This window comes from Sturnira hondurensis, unplaced genomic scaffold (assembly GCF_014824575.4).
Source record: "Sturnira hondurensis isolate 20B ecotype Veracruz unplaced genomic scaffold, ASM1482457v3 Scaffold0015596, whole genome shotgun sequence".
NCBI classification, from domain to species: domain Eukaryota; kingdom Metazoa; phylum Chordata; class Mammalia; order Chiroptera; family Phyllostomidae; genus Sturnira; species Sturnira hondurensis.
In genome coordinates, this window is record NW_028088227.1 from 9,485,147 (window position 1) to 9,506,036 (window position 20,890).

The 20,890-nt window shown below is 46.9% G+C and overlaps 2 protein-coding genes across 2 annotated transcripts in view; one reads left to right on the forward strand and one right to left on the reverse strand.

The window, feature by feature from the left end:
• LOC119000131 (beta/gamma crystallin domain-containing protein 1-like) overlaps positions 1-2,578 on the forward strand; it is a 64,630-nt gene extending 62,052 nt beyond the window's left edge. Inside the window, exon 21 of the mRNA XM_037064967.1 lies at positions 995-2,578. Coding sequence (XP_036920862.1) covers positions 995-1,083 — 89 coding nt within the window. The 3' untranslated portion in view covers positions 1,084-2,578. The remainder of the gene's footprint in view (positions 1-994) is intronic.
• A 1,496-nt stretch (positions 2,579-4,074) lies between these two features.
• Positions 4,075-20,890, reverse strand: part of RTN4IP1 (reticulon 4 interacting protein 1) — a 42,773-nt gene continuing 25,957 nt past the window's right edge. The window contains exons 6-9 of the mRNA XM_037064969.1: positions 20,540-20,676; positions 17,534-17,717; positions 13,944-14,036; positions 4,075-4,205 (exon numbers count right to left, since the gene is read on the reverse strand). Coding sequence (XP_036920864.1) covers positions 4,098-4,205; positions 13,944-14,036; positions 17,534-17,717; positions 20,540-20,676 — 522 coding nt within the window. The 3' untranslated portion in view covers positions 4,075-4,097. The remainder of the gene's footprint in view (positions 4,206-13,943; positions 14,037-17,533; positions 17,718-20,539; positions 20,677-20,890) is intronic.

A 20,890-nucleotide genomic window follows, 5' to 3' on the forward strand; every position in this document is an offset into this window, starting at 1 on the left:
TTGCCCTGGCTGGGTGGCTCCGTTGGTTGGAGCGTTGTATGGTATACCAAAAGTTTGTGGGTTGGTTTGATTTCCGGTCAAGGCACGTACTGAGGTTGTAGGTTGAATCCCCAGTTGGAGCATGTATGGGAGGGCAGCCAATCACGTCTGTCTGTCTGTCTGTCTTTCTCTTATCTATAAACATATCATGGGCAGAGAGGGGTTGATTAAAATTAAAAAAGAATAAAGTATCCCTCTGAAAGGATGTTTGTTCCACACTGGTAAAAATGCTCAGATGACCCTTTTGTTAATGCTTCTCCAATGAAAGAAAGCTTTGGGGGCGTTGTTAACACTAAAGTATCTGAACGATCTACTAGGCACCCTTGGAAACTACCCTTACCCACTACCCTTTCTGGTGAAAGGAAGTTTATGGAGACCATACCAGTGGGACCAGGCATCTGAAACACTACAGATCTTCATACGCCCAAGCCTGCACTTCGGGGTGTGGTTCAGACCTCCCCCCTTACCTAGTGGAGCCGTTTTCACTGTTCATGCAAAACCGTCTGACAGCCATTCCACTACTGTCATGTCTGCCTGGTTTTTTTCCTCACCTGTGTCTTGGATCCACGGTTTCACCCCTGAATATGTTCCACCGTCTCTGTGCTCCTTTCCCATTCTTTAGATTCTTCCCTGTCCCCCACAATTTAAGACATCTTACGAAGGACAGGGGACTAGGTATTAAGACCCGAGTAGGAAAAGGAGCCCCAGCAAGTAGGCAATCCCTTGTGGAGTTGCTGGTGCCCTTGTCACGGGACCTTTACACAGTTACCCACGGCGACTGACCCTCTCAGACCCAGTGCGTTTTGGGGTTCCCCCCGCCTGCCTTGTGTCCTTGAGGCACATCACACCTTGGTCACTTGCACTTCAGTTATACTGGCGTTGGAACAGACTCCGTCTGCTGCAGCCCCTTCACTGTGGGCACGCTTCCTCTCATCAGCTTCCCTTTCCTTTCCAGGGGGAGCACAGTATGATCAAAACCACATTATCCTCAACACCGCCAGCAAAGAGAAGTTAACGCAAGTGTGGGAGGCCATGGTCCTGTGAACCCGAGTAAGGATGCAGGAGGAACCTTTCCGGGGACTTCCAGCTGTGGAGCTGTGGAGGACCCCGAGGAAACTGCGCTCCCGCAGTAACTCTGTGCTGAGTCTCGCGACCGGCCGGGACGGCCGTCTCACCTCATCGACAGGCTCTAGCAGTTCTACACTGATGACCTGACCTGCTGTTCTTCCACGTCTTGCCTTTCATTTCCTTTCAGCAGCTGCTTAAACAGGTCGCCTCATTAGCAGCTTTTGGGTGGTTTGAAAACATATCTCAAGTCTTTAAGACTATACATTTTAAATTATTTCCAAAGATAGTGGGAGAGAACAGGAACAAATTTTCTGACTTTATGAACCTACAAATCCCTTACACTTTAAAGGGAATTATACAAGCTTAAGTTTGTAAGGTAGATACTGTTTAGCATCTGAGAAGAAATTATGTATTAGGCCTATAGTTTTGGTCCTTGACCTTCTGTTTTCTGAATCATTAATTATGCTGTACAGTGGGGAATTATATTCAGGCATATTTTGTGGAACTGAATGAGTATAAACAAAAAACTTCTGTTAATATTAATTACTAGTAAATTTAAAATTTCACATCCATGTCTGCTTACCTTTATTAGCAGGATTTGAATTATTTTAACTCACCAGTGCGGTGCCCCAGAATGTCCCAAGTGAGTGTTTCATGCTTTTCTTGCAAATGCACCTGGAACAGCATCATCATGACCTAATTTATTAGCCTGTCCTCACTCATCTGTAATGAATTCTGAAGCAATGTTATGCAATCCTTTGCTAAACTCAGGTCTTTCAGCCCAGTTCCCTGTGCTCCTATGCAGGAGGTCTGCATGGGGCTCCCTTGCCTGGAAGGTTCCACATCCAGGCTCCGGGGACAGCCTCGGGGATCAGGGTCTTGTGGCCTCAGTGGTCGCTCACTCTGGGTGCCTGAGACGAGAGGGCATGGTGCGCTCAGGAGGAGCAGCAGCAATTCTCTTCTGAAAGTGACGGGAAGGAGGCCTTAAGTGATGTGTGCTGGTCAAATGTTAGAACTCTGCAAACCCTACAGTCCAGCAAGCACTTCAATGAAAACAAAACGTTTAATGCTGACAGCACACTGCCCAGATCATACAGGCTGTTCAAACAGCACACACTCTTTTGAGGCAAAACTGCTAAAACAGTCCTTGAAAACACTCTTCCTCTTTCGGTCCTCATCTTGTCATCCTTGTCACGAATGCTGGTGCTCTTGTCACATGAAGAACAAACTTTATTTCCTTTTTATCTGTTCCAGTGTTTCCAATTCTAAAATGTTGATCCTCTCTGGAGTCTGCGGTAAGCAGTATGGTCATCAGAGTAGTATCTTCAGTTTTAAAATAATGTTTGTATGTGTCCAACAGCAGCGATGTGTCTGTCTTGTTCTTGGATGTGCATCTCGTTACAATGTGGTGGGGCGACCGTTCTACAGTGCCCTCTGTTGAATGAAGCTCTTGAATAAACTTGTCTCTGGTCAACTGTATTGATAAAATGCTTTCAGTAGCCCTTGTAACACTTCAAAGAGAGTCAGCTGGCAGATTAGGAAACAGATGTCTGGCTGGTTAGGACAAGGCACATTTCAGGGGGCTGGAACAGCGGCAGGGACAGGTCTGGGGACGCCCCTCTTCCAGACTCAGCGGTGCAAGTGCACACACCGGGGTGAGTGAGGCCCGCATTCAGTGTTGCCCGGCACCCCCCGCCTGGAAGGGAGCCCGCAAGGGAAAAGAGCTGAGACTGTTCAGGTGGGAGTCAAAGTGGCTGTTTACAACCGACAAAAACAGTCTTTCTTTTGAGATAAGTTTGTAGTGGTGAGAACAGCGATTCCAGAGAAAAGCCCCCATCCAACACACGACTAAATGCATGTCTAACAGGAACAGACCAAGTAGAAAGTTACTCAGAAGCTAAACCAAGTGTCTGAGGTGCAGTGTCAATGAACACAACAGGAGATAAACGCTCCTCATCAAGGAATGAAGAGCAGATGAGAGATTCAAAAGCCACAGTGTGCCCTGGCTGGTGTGGCTCAGTGGGCTGGGCAAAGGCTACCTGTTCGATTCCTGGTCAGGGCACACACCTGAGGGCAGGCCAGGTCCCCGGTTTGGGGGTGTGGAAGGCAACCAATCTATATTTCTCTCCCTCTTCTTCTCTCTCCCTTCCCCTCTCCCTAAAAATATATAAATACAATCTTTTTTAAAAAATCCCTCAGCGGACTTATGGATGAAATACCTAAATGCAGACATGAAGGTCAGAAAGTGGAGAACTCTGGGCCCCAATGGAATGGTGGTAATTTCCACGGATAAGTCCTCAGCGAAGCAGGTCTCACTGGTTGAAGGAGCTCTCGTACAGAATGTAAGGCTTTAAAGAAGTCAGAAACCTTATCATCACTGTTCGATTTCTAAGAGAGCAAACAACCAACCACCAGCCAGATTTTTATATGTGACCTTGAGAGATGCAGAACCCTGAGGGCCCGGCCAAGCAGAGGAACAAAAATCCTGGGAAGCCTGGGTCAGATACAAGCATGCTCACCAGTGGCTCTAAGGAGGAACTGGCTTCCGTAAGCTCTTCACGCTGCCACCCACCCGTGTCCCCCAAGGTCTTAGTACCTCCCTAACACTGTAACAAGGAAATCAGTGTTAGCCATTAGGACACAGGTGTCACAACAATTTGCAAATCTGGTGTGAAAGAACAGCTTGAAAAAAACAATATGCAGTTTTCACTGTCTTTATAGACAAGTCCAAGTGCGGCTATTTTCACATCACATCTTCCCTGTGTGTCCCCTGCGCCTGGCACACAGCGCAGACCTCCTGGCAGGCAGGAGCGCAGGGCTGTGTAGGGCAGGCTACGTCAGGAGGTACTGTGGGCAGCACACAGGGTGGGGCTGCGGCTATGAAACCAACCTGTGTGCCCAGGTTAGCAGATAGGAAATGACTGGCAAAAAGTTTATTTTTTGGCACTCACCAAATAAAAGAGCCAATAATCACCAAACTGAATATTTATTTAAATGACATTAATTACAGTTTTTCCTCGTGCGTGTCCTCCTTCCACCTTCAGAAAGGCTTCTGGAACCTTAGAAAAAGGGAAGGTTTTTTCAATAACTGGCTGAATCTGTAAAACACAAGGAGAGGATGACTGGTAGATAAGAAAACCTACGTCTAGCAAAGCAGATAACTAATCAGCTTCTTCACTACGACAGACCCCACCTCTCGGGTCCGGCTGTGCACCTCGGGAGCTCACCGCCAGGCCGGGACTCGGTGACTGCGGCCTGGCCCCGCCCCCGCCTGCCCGCTTCTCCTCTCTCTGAGGCACCGCCGCTCTAGCCAACGCCTGCTCTACAATGCTCGCTCCACTCTCCTACTCAGGCTCTCTGCGAGCTCCCAACCCCGCATTCAGAGGCCACCACCGGCCCAACCTCAGCCCTCATGAGGACTGCACACTTCACCAAAATGGTCTGTTTGTCAGGGCATGAAGGTGGTGTGTTTGCGCCTCCCCCCTGTGAATTCTACCACCCTCCCTGCCCAGGTCTCACGCTACCCTTCCTGACGCCCTGCTCTGCAGTGTTCTCTCCGCGAACAGCGGCTCACGTGGGCCTCATCTCGGCCGCTGGTGCAGCTGAGCGCGTCTCATTGCTCTGCCGTGTGTGGGAAACACCACAGCGGGCATCCCTGGTTCTGACTGCATGCGGCCCCTCCCAGGCAGTGCAGGATTTTTCTGCTTAAATGAGGACAGGTTTTTTCGTTAAATTTGTTAAATGGATATCTACTCGGCCAGAGCTCAGAGTGTCTGTGGTACAGACCACCTGCTGTATCCTCGACAACACCCAGAACAATGCTAGGCGTGTGGCGGGAGCTTAATGATATCCCTTATAATCTATGACAAAGGAGGAGAGAACATACAATGGAGTAAAGATCGTTTCTTCAATAAATGGTGTTGAAAAAACTGGACAGATACATACCCCAAAATGATGCTAGACCACTTTCTCATACCATATATAAGAATAAACTCGAAATGGAGTAAAGATTTAAATGTAAGACCAAAAACCATAAAACCGCTGGAAAAAAACATAGTAAACTCTTTGACATCGTTCTTAGCAATATTTTTTTTGGATATATCTCCCTGGGCAAAAGACACAAAAGGAAAAATAAACAAGCTGGACTACACCAAACTAGAAAGATTTTGCACAGCAAAGGAAACCAACAAAACAAAAAGACAACCCACTGAATGTGAGAAGATATTCACCAGTGATACATCCAATAAGGGGTTAATATCCAAAATATATAAGGAACTCATACCACTCAACACCCCCAAAACCAAACAATCTGATTAAAAAATGGCAGAGGACTCAGATACTTCTCCAAAGAGGACAACAGATGGCCAATAGACAGATGAAAAGATCCTCGATGTCACTGAACATCATAGAAATGCAAATTCAAACCACACTGAGATGCCATCTCACACCTGTCAGAATGGCCGTCACCAGTAAAGCAAAACCAGGTGCTAGTGAGGACATGGGGAGAAGGGACCCTCGTGCACTGCTGACGGGACTGCACACCAGTGCGGGCACTGTGGGAAATGGAGGTTCCTCAAAAAATTAAAAACTGAACTATCATATAACCCAGCAATTCCACTTCTGGGTATTGACCTGAAGACAACCAAAACACTAATTCAAAAAGATATGTGCATTCCTATGTTCACAGCATTATTTACAATAGCCAAAATATGGAAGCAACCGAAATGTCCATCAGCAGACCATTAGCTGAAGCTGAAGTGCATATATATAGTGGAAGACTACTCAGCCATAAAACAGAATGAATTCCTGCCATTTGTGACAGCATAGATGGAACTAGAGGGTATTATGCTAAGTAAAATAAGCCAGAGAAAGACAAATACCATATGATTTCATGTATGTGTGGAATCTAAAAACAAATGAATAAACAAAAGAGAAACACATTCAAAGATACAGGGAACAAAACTAATGGTCACCAGGTGGTATGGGGGTTGGGAGGCAAGGTGAAAAGGGGACGAGATTAATGTGTATAAACTGGCGGTTACCAAAAAAAAAAAGTAAATGACAGCATAGGGAATATAGTCAGTAACACTGGAGTGCTATGTAAGGTATCAGATGGGCACTGGAAATATTGGGGTGCTCACTTCATAAGTTATATATGTCTAATCACTACATTGTACACTTGAAATGAATATAATATTGTATGCCAATTGGAGTTGAAAAATAAAAAAATATTTTTAAAAATACAGAAAAATAAAAGAAACAGTTAGTAAAAATACTTTTTAAAATGCCACTCACGTGACACATGTGGGCCCCACGGGCTGGAGGAGCACCCACCCAGGCCTGAGCCGCCCCAGGAGACTCTGCTGAACAGCGGAGCTGTAGGCCAGAAACTACAGGAAAGCCGACTCGGCCAGTTCACAAATGCGTGATGCCTTTCTCACCGTGTTATTCATTGGTGCTTGCCAAACGCCTCTTTCTACAACTAGGTCCCAGTTGGCACCCTCTCCCCATGCTGCACTCCGCCTTTTCAAAGCTTTAAGCAAAATTGATGACTGTCCACAGTGGACAAGCCCCACAGCCCCAAGGGCAGGGAGAAGTTGTCAGAAGGCACGAGCCAACCAATGCATGTGTTTTCTGAGCCTTTTCCTCTGACAAGGAAGGGGAAGAGGTGTGCTTGCGGCATTCCGATACCCAGACACACCTTTCTCTTGTGTGAATTTCACAGCTCAGCCACCAGAAGAGCACCTCAGACTCCAAGAGGTCCCTTCTCCAAAGAGCTGAAAATTCCTTTGTACCCACAAATCACAGTAAGTGCATAATAAAACACAGCTGGTATGTGTTGTCCTCACTGTGACAGGTACTCTTCCGAGTGCGCATATAGTTTGCCTCCTTCAATCCCTACCACCACCTTATGAGGCAGGTACTATCCTGTTTTACAGATGAAGAAATTAAGGCACAAAGTTAGTTGCCTGTCACATAACTGCCAAATAATAAGGCAGATTTAACTGAGTACCAGAGTCTGCGCTCCCACTACTGCTCACTGAGCCTTTCATGTACCACCAGCTGCTTTCACATCTACCCCCAGGGTTATAATGACCCATCATAGCCTGTACCTTGGCCGGCCTCATGCTAAGGGACCATGCTAGCTGAGGATGCACTCTGTTAGCCCTGTGTCCAGGCAACCGAGGCGGCAGATGGTACAGATGCCACCCCCCGCACCTATGGAGGTGACCCTGATGAGTAATCATGGTCCTCCCCAGCAAGCTGAGGACGACCTCAGAATCTTCCTCAATGCTGCAGCCACTGTGAACAGATCTGAGCTGGCTTGTGAGACAAAGCCTATTTGCCTTCTCTGCTAAAAGAATGGGATACATTCAGGTTGTGTCCTGCATGTCCTGCATGAAACCTCCTGAACCCTCCACTCTCTTTAAAGCTCCTGGGACATTGTTTTCTGGATGCTGACAACCTGAAAAGAAGTCACCCGAATGCATGCTTAAAATACGGAATGCCTGGCCCCTGGTTAGATCTAAATCAGAACCTCTAGGGATGAGGTGGAGGCAGTACATTTACTAAGCTTCCCAGGTGAGTTTTCTGCACACTAGTGTGGGAATCACTGTAGCCTTCTGGCCTATTCTTAGGGTCCCTGACTCATATCACACACATTTATCCATTGCACAGATTGACCATGTGCCAAGTGCTAGGCACTAATCCAAACCAAACACCTGAGACAAGTCAAGGAAAGAAAGGAAGCAATAACATTAACTTGTCATTGAGCACTGGACAGCAGTCACAAAACCGATGCAGCAGCAGTGTCACCAGAGGCCACAAAGGACCCCTGGATCATCTGCTCAACTGCAGAATGAAATGCCCGGCTCATCTAGCTGTGTTCGCTTTGGAGCTCTGATGGGAGCCCCGCGTCCAGAACTGATGACACAGGCACCCTGCAGTGACTGTGCCCTTTAATCTGGCAGCCAGGTCTATTGTGGCAAAGAACCCCAGAAGGCTGACTGTGGCATAATGAGTCATTCAGCTCTTCCCAGAAGGGACAATGAAAAGGGGGCTTTCTATTACCAGGCAGGCAAATGCCGATGTTGGCTGAACCTGTGACAGCAAACGGAGATTAACTGGATAATGAGGCAGTGTCTGCGGGCAGCCTTGCGTCAGACCCACAATGCTTGTTTGTTACGGACAAAGGGATCGGGGGAAAAACCCAGAGAGGGGAAAGAAAGGTGACTCCCACTGAGGCGGGGACATCTGTGTGAGGACACTGCTGTACTCGCCCTGCGAAGGGCGAACGTTATAAAGCGGGTGGGCTCCACACCACACTTCCGACTGCTCACGGGGCTCGCGGCTGACCAGGAGACAGACGCTGGGGGCAGCAGCACTCATTCCAGCCTCGGACCCCAATTCAGGGCCTCCTGACTGTGCCTTACCTTCTTGAACAGAGGCCGTGGAGAGCCAGGCCCCAGGGGTTGGCACTTGTTGCCTGACATCCCTTCTATGGAGACAGGGACAGCGGGAGCCTCAGCCTCTCGTGTGGTCTGGGAACGCGGATGGCCCTGGGCAAGCCTCCTCACCTCCAAGGCAAAACTCACTCTGCCCTTTGAAGGCAGAGGAAAGAAAAACCCTCTCACACAGAGCACAGCAAAGCTGGCAGGGCAAGGACATCATCCAGACAGGCGAGGCAGAAGGCAGAGAGGCTGTCCCTCAATCCCCATTTTCCAAGAGAATTACAGAACAGTAGAGCGTAAAAGGCACCTAAATACTAAGCGAACCTATTAGATAGACTGGGAAATGGAACTGCAAGTGGTTAAGTGCTAAGTGCAAGGTCAGAGCCACCAGCAGAGGAGCCAGTTAGGGTCCAGGACTCCCAACTGTACAACTGCACGGTCAGTGCATGTGAGGAGGGAAGCTCAGTCCCAGTCCGCCCACCTCGTCCCCAGACCCTCCAGTCTCCACCTCCACCAGGCTCAGAAACCAGTCTCAGAGGATGGGGCATGTGAGTCAGACAAATGACAGACACCAAGAGTGACCTGAGGGCTCTTGGCCCATGTACAAGTCCACACACCTGTGGACAGACACCGGGGACCCAGGGCAGGGCAACAGGACCAGAGTTCCAGCAGTGCCTCTTGAACAGGATGGCCCTGACCTCTGAAATAGGTTCACTATTTCCAGAGTTGGGATAAAGGGGACTTAAACTAAGACGCTCTAAATAAGGCAAAAGAAAGATGCAAATTTTGTTTGGATTTATTTCTGGAACTTCCTGCCCTGGACAGAAAACCCAAACCTGGAAGAGAGGTGGTGAGATAAGGGGGTGGGGTGGGGACACTCTCCAAGGGAGTACACGTGCCCATGTCGGAAAGCATCCAGGCGTGTCCCTAGATTCCCCTGACAAAGGCACTCCTTCCTGCCAGAAGCTAGGAAAAGAAACTCCACCTACAATTTCAGAAGCATCGGAAAAACATCTGCAGCGTCAAGTCTAGAGATCCATGAGGTACCAGCCCCACTGGCAAGATGACCCTCTTCTGGGGTCCGAGGACTCGATCCCTGATCACCACTTTCTTTCTATGGAGGAGAAAATCCAGTTGCAAATAAGAAGCCTACAGTTTTAGAAAGTAATTCATTGCTTAAACTAGGGCCTGGCCATCCCAACAGGGGTCTGGGAAACCACCTGACTCAGAAGTTAGGATTTTTCTTTAAAGCTGTACCGTCCAATACGGTAACATCTAGCTACGACTCATTAATTTGATTTTACATTAATCAAAAGTACTGATAAATGAAAGGAAAATTCAGTCCCTCAGTTGCACTGGCCGCATTTCAAGTTTCCCCAGCCACCGGGCACAGGGCGAGGACGCCACCACCTCGCTGCAGAGCATGCAGGTGTGCGGTGCCGCTCGGGGGCAGCTCAGCCTCGTCGCCAAGCTCTCCACTCCCTCCGGGGCAGAACGGAGTGCTAGTGGCCCTCAGTGCACATTGCAAGTTAAATTCAAATTAGTACCTAGAAACAATTCTGATGTTGGCTAAAATGAAGAAATAAACAGAGATGTCTATATCACTGCTCAACCAAGAAGCTTGGCTGGTCATCTAAGGTGTCCAGCAGACCTGTGGACAGTAAATACATCACATCAAAGGTCTTTAAGACTCACACAAGGAACATGTGCAAAGAAACATACTCAGAAAGATGAAAGGGAGCAAAGTCAAATCTCCCTCCCACTCTCGATCCCCAGCCATCTACTTCCCCCCCTCAAAGGTAACCAATATTTCCAACTTCTTTGTATCTTTTGGGGTATTTTATGCTTGTGGTAGCCAGAGCAGCAGCCCCCAGAGATGCCCACAGCCTAATCCCCACAACCTGGGAATATGACAACCTACTTTGCAAAAGAGTCTCTGCAGATCAGATCAGGCTCAGTGTCTAGAGACGGAAGAACTAGCTGGTGGCCACAATGTGATCATGGGGGTCGTTATACCGGGGAGGCAGGAGGACTCATCAGAGAGAGGGAGCTGTGATCATGGGAGCAGAGGTCAGAGCAATGCAAGGCCGTGAGCCAAGGAATGCAGGCAGCCTCCGTCCAGAAGCTGGAGAGGGCAAGGAAACCCGCCCCGGCGGCCCTGCCCCCCCAACCTGCACAGCCTGCCTCCAGAGGAATGCAGTTCTGCGGACCCAGTCTGGACTTCGGACTCCACAGCTGGAAGGCAGTAAGTATGTTGTTTTAAGCCACAACACTTACGGTAATAACAGGAAACTAATACACCAATATAAAGGTAAGTATGTGTAAATTTTACCCTCAAAGCACAGTCATTTTCATCAGTGGTTGACCAGTCTAAAGACTGCCTCACCACCTTCTCTCAGTTCTGAAAGATCCTGAGAAATTCAAGAAGACTTTGCAGATAGAATTCAAACTCTACCGAGCTAGTGTCCGGATGACTAAGCAAGCAGAAAACAATGAGGTTCAATGAGAGGTTTACTTTTTAACTGTTACTGTCCTGATCTTAAAGGCAGCAAATGGTGGTGGAAGGAACTCTCCCAGAGGTCATGAGACCTGGTCCCTGCCTAGCTCTGTGACTTTGAACATGGGACTTAATCCCTTAGGGCCTTGATCTCTCCCAATCTGACAGTGGCAGGATGGGGAGTGGCGGGAGGTGAGGACAGTAAACTAGACAGATGCTAGCTTTTGCCGTTTTTAATCTCTGACTATACTAACCAATGACATATGTTTGGCTCAAATATACTATTTGCTATGGCCCTCCCACTCCCAACAATTGCTAAATAGTATAAAAACAGGAAACGTTTATGGTGTTAGCAAAACATGGCAATAAACTGCAGGCATGAGGCATGATTTCAGCGGCAGCCCTTCACACTCAGCGTGCTCATGCCCAGCCACTCTCTGTCCCAGCCTGCGGGCTCACAGGGCGCCTCGGAGCACCCGAAAAACTGGCAGTGCTGGCCGTGTCTGACTGAGGGACAGCAATCAGAGGAGGTTATTTTCCTACCTTTTAAATGTTGAACTTTGAAAAGGCATATCTATTTAAAAACTTAAAGTATTTTAAAAGAGGAGGCTCTTTTGATTCATGGCTCCCAGTTTCAAAAAACAACTACAGCTTCTGTATCAGACACCTGCTAATGAGAGTTTTTATCACTCAGCCACAGCAGGAAGAATGCCGATGCCTCATCCATGTTCACAGTCTTTACGAGCCACACGACCTGTAAGCAGACCTGTTACTCGATCCTTTCTGGTTTCCAGGTGCAGGCAGGCAATGACCTGTTGCACCCGCAAAGCAGCAGGATGCATGACAGGAAGATGACCTCATCGTGACATCCAATGTCACATGTCAACTTCCACAGTCTCAGAGCCCTTCCCTGTCAGAAAGTACTCCCAAGCCCAAACAGCCCTCGTCAGGAGAAAGCCAAAAGAACATTTCTCCACTCCCACTTATTCGAGCATACTTCAGGAGCCTCTTTATTTCTACCAGGTCCCTTTTTAGCCATCCTACCAGTTATTGGCCAATTTTAATAGGCACATGTAAACAAGTCGCCACTCTTCTCTGTCTCGTAAACAGTAGTTCCCAGGTAGAGGGAAAGAGACAGTATTTTCAATACAAAACAGCAGTGGTAAGCACATCGGCAGTCTGTGGCTGGTATCAGGACAAGCAGGATTGTGTGGGGGCTTCTGCAGGACAGGGACCTCCCTAATGATGGGGCTCCAACCACATCAGTGCTGTGTAGATCTGTGGGCCAAGTGGTCTGACAATAGTTTGTTCCATTCCTCCCAGAAATAAAACAAGCATCCCATATAGGGATGCGGGAAGAATCCTACAGAGAGGCACCTACACAGTCATAAGGCTGAGCCCCTGTCTACCCAGTATACCTCAAGACTCAGAAGTCTGAGGAAAGGCATGCAAATTGGGAACCAACAAATCTGGAAAAGGGTAGTAGGTCTTTATTATCATACAGTTAGTTGCTTGGCTGTAATAGAATTAAAACAACAACAACAACTAAATGCACAAAAAGCAATAGTTCCCAAAAAATGTTCCATTCCAAAACTGAAATGGAAAGAGGAAATGGGCCGGCAAGGGCAGGTGCCAGTGGAAGCAAGCCCATCTCAAAACGTTCTTTGCAAGTGACTTAGCGTGAATCAGGCAGTGGTAATCCTCGCCCTGCTCCATCCCTGTCCCTGATTGTTGTAAAATGACAAGGACAAGACAACTTAAGGTGAAGTCCAAGGTGAGTCTTAAGCACTAAGAATGTGGCTGGAGAAGCAGCACAGGACCGGGAGGCAGGAAGTCCTCCAGGCAGGACCAGGAGGCAGCTCTGGTCCCAACCTGCCCAGAGCGTGTCCCGTTATCTCTTTGAGCCAGTTTTCTCTCTGTGAAATGAGAAGGATTTATCTACACCCTCACGCAACCCTCTAAGGTAGACAGGGTTCTCCACCCTGTAATTCCATATAATCTCTCCATAAAGTCATAAATATCAGCACAAAAACATGAGCTCTCCTTCTGGGTTATCCTCCAGAGATGGAATAGCAGGGCCATTAAGAACATGTAAGAACCCACATGAACGGGGAGTAGCGAGGAGCCTTTCCACCCTCAACAGCCCTGACAGGCCTTTCCACACAAGATATGACATGACCGGACTCTAAGCTGCCATCCTGCCCCACAACACCCAGTGCAGGCCAGACAGGAGTAGTCAAAAACCAACCAGTTGTCCCCACAAAGTCTCCATCCATCCTCACCCATGTCCTGTCCTTTGACCCTCTCAGGCAGACCATTTATTGGCCCTTTATTTTATCACACCACCCAGGGACCAGAGGACCTGGGGCCCTGACTTCTAGTCCCGTTCTGGTGGGGTTTAGATTCCAGTGTTTGGTCTCCTTGCCCACTTGGAAATCTACTCACCTCCAAAGCAGTCTCACCTGCAGACCAAAGAGTCTCCAGGCGCAGTCTTATTGTAAACTCACAAGCATGCCCCCACCTCTGTGCAGGCTGCCTGCAAGGGGCCTTCTTTCCAGGACCATCACCAAAATACGAGCAACCCGGCTTTAGATCTCAGCTCCGCTAACCACTAGCAAACTGTCCATGGGAAAAATCACATAACCTCTTCCTCATCATCTATAAAACAACAGGGTTACACTAGACACTGTGAGCTCTTCTCAGATGTAGCAGTCTATGTCTCTGATTCCGACGGAGACAGGAACAAAAGCAAAGCACTTAAACTTGGCATGTGAGGCAGCATGTATGTTGGTCGAGCCTACTTCTGCAGAATTCCCACTGACCAGGCTTGCTGGCCAGGCCACCGAGATGACCAGGAACCCTCTAGCAATACAACAGGTTGCACATACCTTTCCCTCGTCCACCAGTTGTGCGATGTCATCTAGGTATGCACCACTGGCCATGAAAAAGGCCCAGCGATAATGGACTCCTTGCCAGAAATGCTACAAAGAAAAAGAAAAAAAGGCATGTTACATACAGGAAAGGAAAACACCTGACTGAGTGCAAATTCAGAGAGAAGCAGCTTCCAGGTCACTAGGACAGACAAACGGACTCCCCACTGCTGCTGACATGATGCGTTGTGGGCCCGGCACCAAAGCACAGCGGCTGACGGGAGTGGGTTGCTCCACCAATGTTTAGTGAGTGAGTGAGTGAGTGAACCCAGAAACTCCCACGTGAACTCAGGCTTCTTCACCAGCTTGTGACTGACAAGCAAGCAGGCACCAGACACTCTCCTTAAAATGACAGTCTGGATATTCGTACACTCTCAACTTCCCCCTGTGAGAGGTCAGGGCTGAGGGCTCCAGGCCTTCTCTACGAAAGTTTGAGGGACGCCCAGAGGCACCAGAAAACAGCTTTTTACCTAACTCAGGAATTCTTTTGGGGGGGGGGGCAATAAGGCACCAAATATGACATTAGATAAATCCAACCACAATGTTTTTTCTGGCTCTGAGAATAGTAAGTTTTAAAGACAAAACAAAGTATAAAATATTTTATGCATCAAGGCTGGGTCCTTCCTTATCTTATAGTCAGTCTGAAACCACCAAATTTATCACGGGACAAAATGTTCCCAGGGGAAAGTAAGCAAAAATCTTACAACAAGGTAGTTCATGACCACTCCACTGCCCTACCTACTTTGAATTCTTATTATTTATTATTCCTAGGTTCTCCATGATACCTTAATGGCCTGACCAAACACACTTCATCAGGTGTGAGCTTTCCAGAAACAGCCAGGACCATGCTGCCTTCCTCCCCGCACCTGCCTGCAACTGCCGGGACAGCGCAGCCTTCTGCTCCCTGAGCTCCCCCTCCCCACCCTCAGCTTGACATAAGCCAGCAGGTGCAATGGAACTCCCCTGCTACTTGAGCTCAGGTACTCTAGAGCCGTGTTATTTAGGTCACGCTGCTTCTTTCAGCCTGTTTCCTGGCCTGCAGGATGGTGGTGCCACAGGTAATGCACAGGGTTGCTGGAAGGATTGTATGAGAAGGTATGTAAAGCGCCTGACACATAAAAAGTATGCATAAATATTTATCTGGTGCTAACTGTAACACTTACTGAGGAAGGATTGGGACAATATCAAATCAGAGTTTAAGACTAGAATAAAAGACAAAACCAAGCTACTGTCTAGGCAGAGCTTCACAGTGGCATGCCAGGAATCACTGGTCCAACTGAGTGACACTGTAGTTTATTGTCTAACCTGGAACAATTGTGAAAGTTAAAGGGGCCACCATCAGTAATTATCCCAAGGCCATAGGTACAAACAGAACCAAGCTTACTCTAGAACAGGCACGATGAGACCCGGACTCCCATCAGCCCTTGGGGTAGCAAGGCAAAGCCTGGTTGGCAGGCAGTTTGCTCTTGACCCAGAGGACCCTCAGTGATACTATCATTTTCTATGTGTGTCAGAGCATGAAAGACGTTGGAAAACACTGGCCCGAGTAACTAAAAAAAGAAAAGCAAAAAAAAAAAAAATACAATTTGAAGCACTAAGATCGTCCCAAGCTTAGAGGGGGCCCAGTTAATTACAATCACAGACCTGTTCGTGTACTTCCCGCTAAGGTTTGGCCTTATAAACTGCAATGAGAGCATTCTTGTGATTGTTTAGGGTTTTAAAGAAGAAACAGTAATAATCACAACCACATCTATACTTCTTTACAGCAGTTGCTCTGTAAAGTGAAACTTTTGGTCTGCAATAACAGAATTTTTATATTTTTCTCTAAGGGGTCTGTGTATTTTTTCCAGGCCATTACAGGAGAGAGTAAACCAGAGCAGGCAGGGGAGCCTGGAGCACTACAATAAGGCTTTAGCTGTGCACATTCTCAGAAAGACATCAGAAACTACTTAAAAGGGTTTCACACGAGATTACCACTATCATCTTTCCAGTGGGGGGAAGGGAAAATGAAGAGAGCTGTGCCTGTTTTACTCTCCGAGGACGGCTCCAAAGGCTAAATTGTAAGTGGTCTCACTGGAGTACAAACTGTAAAATCTTACAGAAAACTTACTCATATTTTAAAGCTCCTGGAAAGCCTGGATTTTGTGAAAAGGGGAAGAAGAGACAAAGGACGGTTAAGGTTCCTTTCTCTCCCACAAAGCGCCCTGTGGACACTGTTTCTGGCTGCCATGTGAAAATGGAAAATGCAGGAAAATGCAGCAGCCCAGAGCGCAGTGCTGGTGTGTTGGCCTCTACTACCCCACATGTTCCTGCGAACTGAGTAGTGGCCTCCTCTACCCTAACTCTTCTTTACTGCCACCAAGAATTTAGTTCGTACACAGAATTTGAGAGACCAAAGTCCTAAATTTCACTCCCCAAAAGTTCCCCAATTAATTCCTAGAATAAAAAAAGATAAGATCATTATCAAGCTAGTTACCTCACAAATATGGGTCAGTGGTAGCAGGCTCAACACAGTGACCCACAACCTCTCGCTATAAAGAGTTTTCTACCACCTTTTTCTGGGGTCTAAAGCATTTTGTCTAGTTAGGTAAATACAGTTTACTTTCATTTTTTGTGTCACTTACTCCATTTTATCACTAATTCAGATTTTAAACCAATGATCTCTAATTACCAACAGAGTACACCGTGAAATTATATGAGCCTCTGCCAGCTTTATCAATCCTGTAACGAAGGCTGGCCCTGATCTGCACCAGTCTCCGAGGTCCACCACACACTGGGTGTGTTCCATTGGGTGTCAGAGTGCCTCGCAGTTCTGGTAAGGGTGGCCTTGGTCACAGTCGGGCTAAGGAGTCTCAGGAACTCCCAGAGTTCCTGATAGCCAGAGTCTCTGATCCACATGGGATAAGCAGTGTAAGAACAGGTCAACACAACTCCAGAAAAAGCACCAGGGTACTACTAGTTTCTGTAGTCTCACTGAAGTAAGAAACCAATTTCCTTCATGTTTCTGAAATTCAAAAATTGCCCATGGACTTCTACAGGCCTGAAGGCCCCAGGAAGCACTGCCATATTCCAATCCTACTAACATAGAAACACCCAGCTGCGCACTGTCTTAAAGTTTTCACCTTCCTGTATGAGACTGTATGTGTTACCACTGGTGAAGACAGAAGGCTCTCAGGTACAGGCAAGAAAAAAGCAGATGTACCTGATGGTAATGAGAAAGGCTAATGTTTAATAGGGGCTCATTATGTACTAAACACTGTGCCAAGTTCTTCAAATGGGTTTCCTCACTTAATCCTTACAACACGAAGAGGGCAGATATCCTGTCAGCCCCATTTTACAGGGGAAGACATGGGGTTTGGTGACTTTGACTTGCCAGGGATTACACAGCCCCCAAACGAGGCCAGAATTTGAACCCCTGGGTGACTCTAGAGGCTGCACTAGTAGCGCACGCTTGCAGCCACCAAGACGAAAGAAACTGGCTGGGTGGAACCAATTTCCAGAGCGTGAGGCCCTTGCCTGCCCTCACCAACCAAGACTCTCATCCCCACCTTTAGTGTCTTAGAGCCCATGGTGACGCCCGTCTGCAGCATGCCATCCGCGATGCCCAGTCGGTCCATGTTCAGGAGAAAAGGAGTCACTAAAGTCACATATGTGGCTCCAGACCATTTCTTGAGTAAATTCAGGGCCCATGTTTCAGTGGCTCCACCAACATTATCAAGGATAAAATCAAACCTGGAGAGAAAGAATCAAATCAAAATATCCTGTCCATCTCTGCCCAGGGCTCCAACCCCCTTCACTCCCATCACCAGTTAGCCACAGGGTCTCTTTCAGTGACAGCTCACCAACTAAGCTCTGCTGGACCATCCAGCAGGGGGCAGCTGCCTTGGCAAAGGAGAAGGGGCATGCCCTCTCACAGGGCTCTGGCTATTCTCCAAGGTAAGTCAAATGTGAATGATGTTTTGGTCATAAAATTGTATTTTCTAATATTTAAGGATGACTTACACAAGTGGTTTTTAACAGAGGGTGATTTTAGCCCCAGGGGACATATCAGGTGATGTCTAGAAACAGATCTAGTTGCTACAACTGTGGAAGGCAGTGAGAAGGGGCCACTAGTATCCAGAGGCCAGGGATGACGACAAACATCCCAAACATCCCACAGTGCACAGAACCACCCTCACAACAAAAAACAACCCAGCCCCGAAAGTCAGCAGTTGAGAAACCCTGACTCAAGCTTTACGGAAAACTGCAAAGCCATCCATTCAATAAAGTCAAAATATTCTTCAGTGCGCACAAATACTGGACTGACAAGTATATAAGGTTTTCACCCACAAGAATTATTTTTTTAATCCCTCTAACAGTTCAGAACTGCTTATCGAAGCATCCTCTTCACTGAGAAGGTTCTATTTTTCGTTTGTTTGTTTCATGCATAGCATCGGAACAATGTATAAAGAGAAATCAATAGCTTGCTCTCAGTCTTCAATTCTGCTCTAACGTGCCAGGAAAATCCAGTCCTAATGGAATCCACAGGAACTGACAGGTATTCAACTTCTTAAATCTAATCTAAAACTCCTATAATCACCACATTCTCCCTAAAGGAGATAAAATTCAATAAAGCTTTTAAAATACTTTTTAAAACAAATGCAAAGATCTATTTTGAAAATGCATGCTTATAAATTAAACAAATTGATAGATAAATTCCTTTTTGGCAAATCTATTTTCTCTTCAAAATTCATCTGGACTAAGTCAAACCATCAAAGCTTCTAAAACCAGATTTGACTACCTTTGTGGATACTGAGTCTTTCATGAGACTAAACGGAAGAAGGGCAAATAAAAATGGAAGGATATGCGTGCAGGAGAACGGGCTTACTAGAAGACTCTTCTTTCCACTAGAAAAAATAAAAAATTTGTTTTATGAGTTTAAGTTTCCAAAGTTTCTGCTCTTAATTTTCTACCCTATTCCCAGATTTTAAGGGCAGCCTGGTATAACAGAACAGGCACCACCTGGAAGAGAGGTCCGAGACCAGGCTGTAGACACGACTCTCCCATCAAGGGTTCCGTGGCATGACCTTGAGCACATAAAACCTACAAACCCTCTACCCCTGATTTTCGCAGCTGTAACGTGACACAGCAGGACTTAAGAATTGCCCTTTCCTGCTGTAAGAGTCTAAAATTCAAATCCAAAAAACTGTGATTTAGGAGGAACAAATTTATTCTAGGTAGATTCAGAGGCCAAACTCTAGGTAGAAGTTACAAAGATCAATTTTAACTAAAGCTGTCAAAAAAAAGTAATGGCCTGCATTTGTAAGCTGGTGTGGTCCCCCTACTGGAAAAGAACATGCCAAAAGAGTAAGACCACTTGCCAGAGGTGTGGGGGAGCAAACTGCAGCACAGGTATGGGAGGCTAGTCTGAATGTGCTACAGCCTTCCGTGTGTCAGGTTCTCTGTTCTCTGGTGACACACTCCAGACATGTGTAAAACTTAAGGTAAACAGAGGGGCACGGGTTGGCCTTGACCTCCATCTCTTACTGCTATTCCTAGAAGCAGCGAAAGGTATGAGATCAACCATAACTACCACTATCTAGAAGCCACAAAAAATATACTCCTATACAAAACGGGTAAGAACAACTAAGAACCCGAGTTTTGAAATGTAATCAAAAGGAGAAAAGCCTTTGAAAAAGCAGTAACAGTTATCCAAATACTCCCAGGTCAGCAATTTTCAGCTGGTGTGCATAAGAGTTTTAAAACACGCAGTACCTGACCATTTAGTCGGGGGCACTGACTCTTCTCCCTTAGACTATCAAATAGAAAAATGACAACAGTCAACACAACAATAGCCATCTGCTGTGAATGAATCAAAATTACACCTATTTTTGTCAGATCAGCAAAAAATATAATACATTTTTTGGTGTGCCGCACAATTTTAGTATTTAGGTTATGTCCATGAGATGAAAAAGGGTCAAAATCGCTGTCCTAGATTATGTTCTCAGCTTCAGCTTTGTCTTGGCCCGATGACGGCCAGATTCATAAGCACCGCCCTACATTTCTGTCCTGGCCACAGCCAGATCGACAGGGCCTGAGAGAATGCCTAAATCTGCTCCTGTTTGGTACACGAGGCAAAACCACAGCTCCCAGGGCTCCCATTACCAATAGTTAAGCTGCCTTTGTTTCTGTGAAGCCCTCAGTAAGCCAAAACACAAAATGAATGTTTAGTGCTAATCATAAATTTTCATGTACCGCTCTAAGTTCTCCCTGTGGTGACAGATGCCACCGAAAGGAAGACACTTCCAACTTTGCCTTCAGACCTGTTACAAGCCAGCAATAGAAGTTAACTTAAAAACTGGCAAAAGACCACATAAACAAAATATCTTCGTCAGCACCTATCTCGCTGTGATACTGTGCAGCACTGACATCTGGAATCAAAGCCAACCTAAACGATTTCAAACGAAACGGCGTGTCTCCTCCATTCTAGCTGACCACAGCAGCCCAACCACCCCAGGCTTGCATTAGCCATGTCCCGCCCCACCTTCCCAATGGGGTACTGTTCTGATACATACGGTTTTAAAGATTTTAACTGCTCTTCCACATTTCCCAATTTGTAATCAATTATATCATCTGCCCCAAGCTTCTTTACAAGTTCACTGGCGTCCTGAGAGCAAACTGCTGTCACATGAGCATCCCATGCTTTCATTACCTGTCAAAAGAAGCGGGGAGGGGAAAGTAGAAAACAGACTGCATTTTTTAAACAGCTGGCACCACGTGTACGCATATCAGCCTGATCTCTAGAGAACTCTACATGCTTTGTCTTAGCAAGAACTACAGGAAGCCATCTGTCAGAGATTAGTGAAATGACTCAACTGTGGCTCACACAGAAAATTCCAAGACACAGATCTCGCTTTCCCTGGACG